The 9857-nt window shown below is 41.6% G+C and overlaps 1 protein-coding gene across 1 annotated transcript; it reads left to right on the forward strand.

Moving 5' to 3' along the window:
• Positions 1-805: 805 nt before the first annotated feature.
• Positions 806-7741, forward strand: LOC143380499 (uncharacterized protein C2orf78-like). Its single transcript, XM_076833564.1, has 3 exons — positions 806-902; positions 4260-5021; positions 5826-7741. Exons 1-3 carry the CDS (start codon positions 806-808, stop codon positions 7739-7741), a joined length of 2775 nt encoding a protein of 924 aa, XP_076689679.1.
• Positions 7742-9857: the final 2116 nt, after the last annotated feature.

The following is a 9857-nucleotide window of genomic DNA, read 5'->3' on the forward strand; positions in this document are numbered from 1 at the left end:
CTTGCGCCACATCATTCCAGAAAGAATGAACTCAAGGAACTTCCCCCTAGGGCTGGGATTGTGGCTCAGTGGTAAAATGTTAGCCTAGCATATGTGAGGCACAGGGCTTGACCCATGCATAAAATAAAAGTATTGGGTCCATCTACAGCTAAAAAAACCCTAACAAACTAACAAAAAAAAACCATTTTAACCCCTTTCTGAATCCTTGAATACTGCAGTAACTTCACTAATCCAATCTAATTCTGTGTTCCAGAACCACTATACTTGCTCAACCTAAATGTCTCTTTCTTCCATCTCCAGGGATATTAACTGCATATGTTAATAGAGCAATGTATCACTATTACCTCTTACACTGTGAAACATCATTTATAACAAATTCATAATATTTTAATGAACATTTAACACGAACACGGAGATGATAAACCTAACACAAGAGCCTGGGGGAGGGGAGTCATGGGGTGAGCCCATTATTTCCCTCTTGCAGGGCTGCACCTACCAGAACTGAGTCATTTAGCTTCTATTATAACTTTCCTGTCACTTTCTCCACCCAATCAACTCTCTTGTCATTTTCCCCACCCAATCCCACCTTCTCCTTGGGAGTCTGACCACCCTATTGGCTACTTCATACCTTTAAACGGACAGTTCTGTGACATCATTCTCCCACCAAACCTACTGCCACCTGCTAGAATCTTAGGCTTGCTATGCAGTTGTAAACAAATTTGGATCATCGCAAGTGACCAGTGACCAGTAACCAGTCATTAGAGTGGCCAGTAAACAGTGACCAGTGATCTCCATACTAGGAAACATGTATTCTCTACCCTCAGCCACCCACACATCCTCTGGGGTGGTCTCCTCATCCTTTGTATCTGCAATTGATGTGACCTCTTCTCTGACCATGTCAGGTAAGGAAAGAAACATTTAAAAGTTTTTCATTAGACTTTTACCTTCCTCAATTTACTAATGGAGTCAAAAGAGCTTAGAATAATAGGGGAAAGGATGGAACTAGAAAACTGGACACCTAATTTCATTTGGAATTTGACATGTACTGTGTATAGAACTGGACTATCTTACTCTCTCACAAAATCTGTTTCTTGATTTGCTACATGAGGATAACAGATTGCCATGTTCTGGCCCCTTACTTTTCTTGCATCTTGAGGGGCATGTTTGTAGAGAATGAAATCAGATTTCATGGTTGTGTTGTTTCAACTGAAAGAGACAAATCCTAGGCAGGGTGGAAACCAAGGGATTTCCTCTGTAACAGTTTCCCTTCACCAAGATTTCCACTTCAGTATTTCAAATTTAGTACTCTTCATCAAAGGGACATTCACATATTTGGGAGTTTTCTGTTTAAACTAGGTGAAAAGAGAAATAGGGAGAGAAGAGCAGGAGGACAGGGCTGTAAGGAGGCAGATGTTCTTGGGAAAGCAAGTTTGTGACTGTTTAAGCACAAGGCAACAGGAATTCAGTGGAGGAAAAAAATATAAAAATAAGGGAGAAGAAAATGTTAGAATAGTAGAGATGAAGAGAATGATGTTCTCAAGAAAAAAGAGGTTGGTTGGGATGGATGTGGAAGAAAAGCAAAGATTTGATTTAAACCAACAGACAACATAGAGTGAATCTTCCCAGAGGCTGGTTTAGAGAATGTTTAGATTAACGGACCAGCAAGGAAACTAAGGCTTGAATTGGGGTATCACTAGGGTAAGCAGGTTATCACAAAAGTCACACTTGGCTGTTACAGTTTTTCCTATGACCTCTTTGAAAACCGACAATGTTGACAGTTTAAACATGAACATATTAGAAGTATGTTTTAGAAATGACTCTTCCTCCAAACATGCCAAGGAAAGTGGTTCTAGACAGAGCTGGAGAAATGGCATTTTCCATGTCCTATTTTGTTCTGATTTTTAAACTACAGGGATTTCTAAAAAATGTCTTGTCCAAACCTGCATCAGAAGGACGCATTCCTTTGTGTGATATAAGCTGTCAAGGTGAAGATGTTTTCCATCTTTACAACAGTTTTTTTTCTAAAACAGACAATATACAAATAGTCATTGATGATTTTGAAATCTAAGAACCAAAAGAAAGAACTATATGAGAATAAAAATTCAAGCTCACATCTCTAATTCCAAGTTTATTTAAATAATTATCTGAAGACTTTTTGTTTTGTCTACATTTCAAATAATTGTTTGGGGCTGGGGTGTAGGGTAGCTCAAACATTTTTGTTTTAATTTTGTTTTAATATAAAGGGAGAAGGAAATGTCAGAATAAAAGACAAAAATTGTTTTAAATTTGTTATTTTATTATACTGTGATGGTTTTCTCAGACTTTAGGGACAAGATTTTCCACTAAATGTGATAATAAACTAGGCTTCTATGATTTTGTTAAAGCATTTTCCACTTTTTTTTAATAACCAAAAAGGATTATCAAAAAATGTGTTGGTATTAAATGAAATATCTACCTAGTGGGATTAATGTCTTTTATTTGGTGTGGGTAATCCTTAGAAGAAGAGAAACAAGAACAGTAATAAAATTACTTTACACTTATTGTTTTTTTCTCTAGTATGTACAAAATTTCTTTCGGAAATTCCTTCTGTCCTCCTTCCATTCTTCTTTCCCTCACTCCCTCCATTTCTCTTTCCTTCCCTCCCTGACTTGCTCCTTATTCCTTCCTTCCTTCCTCTCATTCATTCTTTCTTCCTTTCTTCTCTTCTTTTCAGTTCTGAGGATTGAACACAGGGTCTCATGCATGCTAGGCAAGCATGATACACAAGCTATATCTCCAGGACATTTTATTTGTTTTCTCAGATAACATCTTGCTGAATTGCCCAGAGTGGCTTTGAATTCCTGCAATCCCACTGCCTCAGGTTCCCGAGTGTTGGGACCAGAGACCCACCATACCATGCCCAGATTCATAGTGGGTTTTGGCTTCGGTTTTCGCTTTTCCATATGGCTACCCATCTGTTCACTTTACTTAAATTTGTGTTCACTTTACTTCAAATTTGTGTTCACTTTACTTAAAATTACACACATTTTTCGTATAGTTTCTCTGTCTATATGTACTGCTTGAGAATGCATTCAAACTCACCTTCAATCATGAGCTTTGTTTTGATTAACAGTATTCACTAAAATCAAAGAGAAACATTCACTTTCATAATATTGTATGCATGATAACAGAACTCATTTCTTAGCAAATTTGATATACACTCACTTTTGCTACATATCCATATGTTCATTACTATCTAGTCATTCCTTTTAGTTCTGAGCTGTTTTTCACTTTTGCTTCTATCTTTCCAGAACATACTGTAACTCCCTCCAAATGAAACTTTTTGTAATATCTATTTATTAGTTGTAGTTCAACACAATACCTTTATTTTACTTATTTTTACATGCTGCTGAGGATTGAACCCAGGGCCTCGCATGTGCTAAGCAAGCACCCAAATGCTGAGCCTTAACCTCAGCCCCCACATGAATCTTATGTAATATGACTTTTATTCATGGATGAATTATCACTGTTGGTATTGTGATAACCACACTAAAGATGAGTAACCTGAAGCTCAGAAAGTTTCCATTTCTTTCAAGAAGCATTTCTTGAGAAACTGAATTTCAGGTAGTCATTTTCATGTAGGATCAGCAGTTAGGCTGAAAGAGGGCAAAGAATGACGCTTAAATTATCATTTGGATGGTAAAACTGAACTCCAGGAAATATCATGTGACCTGGACAAACAAAAGGAGATACTAAACATCACTGTGGTGATATCAGTAGATTTTCTATGAACAGGGAAAAACAAATTTCTGTTTCTCCAGATTTCTGGTCTTTGGAACAAGAGTCCTGGCCAGGAAGTAAGTTTCCATAATCTGTTGCTGATTGTGAACAAGTCGATCTCACTTCACTGACCCTTGGTGTACTCATTTGCTAACTGGTAATGTTGGAGTTTTCTCTGAGTTCGAAAATGCTTCAGTTCTAGGGCAAATTCAGGAGTCAATACTAGTGCAGGCTCAAAGGAACCATAGGAGAGGAAAAAGATGCTTTTGGGGAACCACGTGTGAAGCAGACCACTTCGGAATTCTGTGCCCAATTTGACAAAAAGGCAGGTTATCAGAAGAGTAGTTGCAGCCATCCTAAATGGAGGGATTTGGGGTCTCTCAATGATTATTAGAATGAGGGCCTTCCTGATTACTAAAACATTAAGACGACATTATTCGTCGAATATTGTAAGAATCTGCCTGTCTCATCAATATTTTCACCACCTCTTCTTCCTACAGAAAATTTCCAAAATTCTTCTTTACATGGAAATGCTGATTCTCTGCAGCTCTCTCTTCCTGTGGTGACCAATGCAGCGTCCGTGACAGGAGGGGTCTGCAACTTCTCCAGAGCCTCTGCTCCAGCTGAAACTTCAGCATGGTTACTGCCCTCAACCTGTGGCACCTCCTTTCAGCCACTCATGGGCAGTGCCTACCTTTATCAACATGCTAGCACAGCTACGGTGTCTAAGGTTACTGGCCAGAACCTGATTCCCATGGCACCTGCCCCCTATCCAAGTATTTCTGAGTGGTATATCCCAGGAAGTGCTGAAAAGAGCTCATCTTCACTTGAGGACTTTAATCTGACTGTCACTGACCAGAACACAGCAGATTCTTCCCTATCAATGACATCCCAGTATGACAAAACTTCCGAAGCCAATGTGGTGATCCCTGGATATACACTACTATCTGGTAGGCTCGTCCAGGTGACACTATCTCAGATTCCAAATCAAGGACATTGCCTCTCACTACCCCACCAAGAAGGAAGCCAGGTCTACTACTATGATCAAAACTCTCTGGGGACTCTGCTCTCTGGAGAACATTGGCCCTGCCTGCAATCCTATGGCTCTGTGCCATATGCAGGAAGTAGTGCCACTGCCCCTCAACCAGAAATGGTGACAGTGCTGAAGGAAGTTCAGCCCACAAATGTCCTACCCTCAGTCCCTACACCTGTGACCTACTACTCTGTGTCCACTCAAAGTATAGAAGGAACAAATTTTCAAGGTGAGTACAGACACCAAAAAAGGGGAAGGAATAAGATTACCACTCGAAACGAGGGTCCAGTTTTCAGCTGGTAACTGTGGGTCCACACATCCCTAGAATTCAAGTGCTGAGATTTTAATCACAATCTTGTTCAGCAGTCCCCATTTTCAGACTCTGTCAGAGAAGCATGCAGGACAGCATAATGGCCATCCTTGCATTTAAGAGACCTCTAGGAGCACACGGAAGGAAGCGGCTGTTCACTATTTTTGCACTCAGTCCAGCTACACAACCACACTATAAATATATTTCCCTAATTTTACTTTGGTTTAGAAAAATCAATCAACACATATCAGGATGTGACAGTTTAATTGATCCTTAATTGACTGCAGGTTTAACCTCTATATGTAGAGATGCTGTCCAAAGCAGGAGTCCAAAACCCCTGACCTTTCACATTGATTTCATGAGCAACAGCTGCACCCTCTCCTAGTTCATGGTGTTAAGTGTTCTTACATTCTGGGGAGAGTGGAGAGAATTGAGAGGCCCAGATATGAGGACGAGAGACTTCATGAAACAGATTTTCTGTGTTTCCCACAGAGGAGACAAGTGCTCTACCAGAAACCCATGCTGCCATGGTGATGAACCAGCCCAAAAGTAAGACTTCAAGGGATCACCTGTAACTAATATGCAACTCTTAACAGATACCTGTCAGTGGTCCTTAAAAAGAGCTAATAGAAATGCTTTCTCCACCATAGGTGGTTTCCCTGAATAGTGTATTTCTGGGAAGTGGGAGCATCCTACTTACCATCTTCCTTGGTTCCTTTGTAGGGATGGAAACTTCCCTAGGGATGGAGGCTTCCTTGGGAGTGCAACCTCCAAGTCAGACATTTTGTCTGCCACAGCCTCCAGAATTCCCACACATCTGCAATAAGAGAAAAAGCCAAATAATTGAGAAAAACTCACAAACTGAACTTGGGGACATTACCACAATAACTCCAGTCCAGAGTTCTACAGATTTATTGGCATTGCCTCCAAATCAAAGCCAGGAACAGACAGAGATTAAGAATTTGTGTGAGATTAACACCATGCTCTCAGAGCCACTGGATGCCTACCAGATTGCCATGGAGAGCCAGGATCCTCCACTACTCCCTTTAGACATCCCTGAAATCCACCAGCTTCTGGCCTCCATTGGTCCTCTGGACCAAGAGGAGAAGCCACATTCTGAAAATACCCATCTAGAAAGGAGTAGCCTGAGTCTTGAGGACCAAGGCACACTTGGAAATGGGACTGAATTTAGCAGTGGTTTTGCAGACCTCACTGCACTGGTGGGGGATATTCACCTTCCTGAGCTTTTCAGTTCCTTAAAAGACTTTGAACAACCTGAAAGTCCCACAATAACAAAATCCAATGATACCAGAACCATCATGGAAAAGCAGGGGCAGGAAATCACAAGTGCCTTAAAGGGTCCTAGTGAGCCAATGAGGAAGAACAAACATAAAGCCTCGGAGTGTCCTGATGGAACTCCTCAGGCCAAAATGCAGCCAAGGGATCTGGAATGCACATTAAGAGGAGAAATTTCTCACAGGGATGCAGACAGTAGCAGGGCTCCTATGCACACTGCCGAGCACTCTATCAGCAAAGCTCAGAAAGCTGCATCCAGCAGGAACAGCAAGGCTAAGGGCCATGGGCAGGAAAAGACCAAGAGGACCAGAGAAAACAACTCCAGGAAAGCCCAGGAGAGGAAGCAGCCAGGCAATAAAGTCAAGGCCGAAGAGAAGCCAACTCTGCCCAAACCGAAGGGGAAGAGGAACCAACCTGACCTTTGCCAAGAGGCCTTTAAGAAGCCTCGGAGCTGTCTCGGCATGCACATGCTGGAGTCGGTGCAGGTTTTCCATGCATTGGGGAAGAAGAATGATAAGAAAACTGGGCTGTCTTCCTCCCGGGCCCCGGGAAACTCAGGCCGTAACCAAGACCCCCGTCCATGCCCAGCTAGGAAACCATGGCTGGCAGTTAAGGGTCCTGAGAAATCACAAGTCAAAGCCCAGAATCCAGATATTAGTGCTGAAGGAAAGGGTCCCTCTCCATCCATTTATGAGCCTCCACCACCTGGGAAGGTTAAATTGGTACCTTTGCCTTTTCTGACCCTGGAGAAACCTCCACCTCGACCAGTAATCAATCGGAGGCCACAATCTCTGGCCTCACGCAGACCCACTGGGGCTTACCCTGCCCAGCCTGGCCCTGCTAGCTCAGCTCAACCCATGGCAGTCAACCAATCCCAACCAGCTACTGCCAACCCATCTTGGATGCGTCCTGCCAAGCCAGCTCACCCCGTTTTGACTCATGCCATTCAGTCAGGTGTGAGTGCTTCTACCCAGCCTAGTGTCCCTCGGTCTGCTGCTTCTGGGCCTGCACCCTACAAAACATCATCTTGCACTTCTCTCCATTGGCAACCAGTTCCCAATGTTGGGACCAAGCCCCAGTCACAACCGCCCAAGCCTCAAAACCAATATCTTCTCCAAGACTTTGCCTTACAACCAATTCCATGGAGGAAACCCAATGTTTCTGGGCAAGTAGTATCAACTCCCATCACCAAACAGCAGAGGCCAGAGAGGGAAGCCATGAAGAAGAAGGCTCAACAAGAGCGTGAGAATGCTGCCAAGTACACTGCTTTGGGGAGAGTGCAGTGTTTCATTGAGAGGGAAAGAGAGATGGAGATTTCTCGCTACTATGGCTACATAATTTAAGAGCTGCTGCGATCAGTGGTGCCACTTAGGGACCAAATAGTTTTCCACATGTATATAGATAGAGAGATACACATTTATTTATTCTCAGATGCTTTCACAGTTTAATAAAATTATATAAAGAAATGGGATATAATTCACTAATACATAATAAAGAGGCCTTCTGGTACCACTGACAATTGTTAGAAAATAAAGAGGCCTTTGGGTACTACATGGGTACCAAATGGTGTTCTCATATACACATAGATAGATAGATGAAAATTTATTCATTAGGCACAGTTGAAAAGGTAATATAGTTTAATAAAGAAATCCTATAGTATTGATGAGAGGGTAAGTAATAAAGAGGCTTTATGTTGCCATTTGAATACCAAATAGTTTTCCACATATATATACAGAGAGGTACATAGATACAAAGGTATTCACTTATAGATTTTTAAGACAATATAGTTGAATAAAGAAATGTAGTAGAATTGTTTGAGAGATAAGTAATCAAGATGCTTTCTGGTACTGCTTGGGCATCACATAGTTTTCCACATGTGTAGATACAAATTTTATAAATATGTAGATATAAAGATACAAATGTATTAATTCTAATATATTTTTAAAATTTAGTCAAATTGATTGAAGAAATTCAATAGAATTGGTTAATAGATAATAAAGAAGCCTTGTGTTACCACTTGGCTATCAAACATTTGTCCTCATAGATGTATGAATATGTACTCCTTCCAATATACTTTTAAAACTTAATAAAATTGAATAAAGAAATGTAATGGAATTGATGAATAGATAATAAACAGGAGTTTTGAGTTTGAATGGCTGTTAAGTGTGGTTTAGTTTGGTAGCGGTGGGGATCACAGCCTGCATGAGAAGAAAGGAACTCAAAGTTGGCCAGGACAATTGAAGTAAAGGCTAGGAATGGGGGAAAGAGGAAGGCATATGATCTAGCACTAGGAAGGCAAAAAGAAGAGAGATGTATGGGCTTACTGGAAGAATCAGGAATTGGCAAAATGGCTGACCAATAACACAATGTTGGAAACTAGGGTTAAAATGATAAAATGTCTATCAAGTTGAAAATGATAGGAGACGGGTTCAGGTTGACCAGAACAAATGCAGAAATCAAACAAAAAACTCTCATGGAGAATGGCCTATTTTTTGGCCTACCTGAAAGATATTTTACAAAAGAAGATTCAGGGCACAGCTCCACCACGTTTGGGTCACTTAAGATCCTAGCTGGGAAAGGTGAATACAAAACACAGGGAATCTACCAGGGGTGTCAGAGGGTTCACAGTTACCCTGAGGGAAGCTGATCACCTGGGACTTGGCCAAGTGAACTGCAGCAGCATGAGGCCCACCCAGAACATGGCCTGGAATAAATCACCATTGACTCAACACCCATGCACCAGGACAGCAGAGATGCACTACTTGAATTAACCTTCACACACAAGGCCAGTATCACTCTGACACTTTACTAATGGTCGAGAAGCAAGGCCTCAATCTGAGGCTTGTGTCCTCAAGTCCTCAGTGTTGGCAAGGGCCCCCTGCAGGCAGCCAACCTGGCTTTCAGACCACAGTATAGAGATGTTGGGGTAGGGGGTGAAGGAGAGAGATCACACAGGAAAGGGCGATAAATACTGAACTGAGAAGCCTGTCAGGTCCTCTTCCATTGATTCTGGCAAGCGCTGTCTTCAGGGACCATTGCCATGAACCGAACTCACAAGAAAAATAATCACTCCTTGGCTTCCATCTCCACCCAACACAAGCAGAGTGCGCATGCACAAGGATCAACCTGCCAACAGCTGCAGGACCCAGCAGCCCCAACAGCTTTTACCCATTCCCTCCAAATTGCCAGTCACCATCTTCACCACTCTTCCCACAGGAGACATTGCCTTTTCCCACATTTTGGAAACTTCCAGAGATATTTAACCCCAAAACGTATGTATCACAATTTGTTGAATTATCTGTCCTACAGATTTGAAATGTAACCTTTATGACATATTAAATTCCTATGTGTATTTGCATTCTTCTTTGTAGAATTTGCCTGGCTTTCTTGCTTTTCCTGTTTACCAGGTCTCTGGGATATTTTTTATCATGCATTTCATTTTTTTAAAAAAATATCATT

The sequence above is a fragment of the Callospermophilus lateralis genome, chromosome 14 (genome assembly GCF_048772815.1).
Source record: "Callospermophilus lateralis isolate mCalLat2 chromosome 14, mCalLat2.hap1, whole genome shotgun sequence".
Classification (NCBI taxonomy): domain Eukaryota; kingdom Metazoa; phylum Chordata; class Mammalia; order Rodentia; family Sciuridae; genus Callospermophilus; species Callospermophilus lateralis.

Coding starts and splice junctions, on each gene's coding strand:
- LOC143380499 (XM_076833564.1), top strand. CDS start 806: ATGTATTCTCTACCCTCAGCCACCCACACATCCTCTGGGGTGGTCTCC. Junction 903..4,259: donor CTCTTCTCTGACCATGTCAG/GTAAGGAAAGAA, acceptor TTCTTCCTACAG/AAAATTTCCAAAATTCTTCT. Junction 5,022..5,825: donor AGAAGGAACAAATTTTCAAG/GTGAGTACAGAC, acceptor GTTCCTTTGTAG/GGATGGAAACTTCCCTAGGG.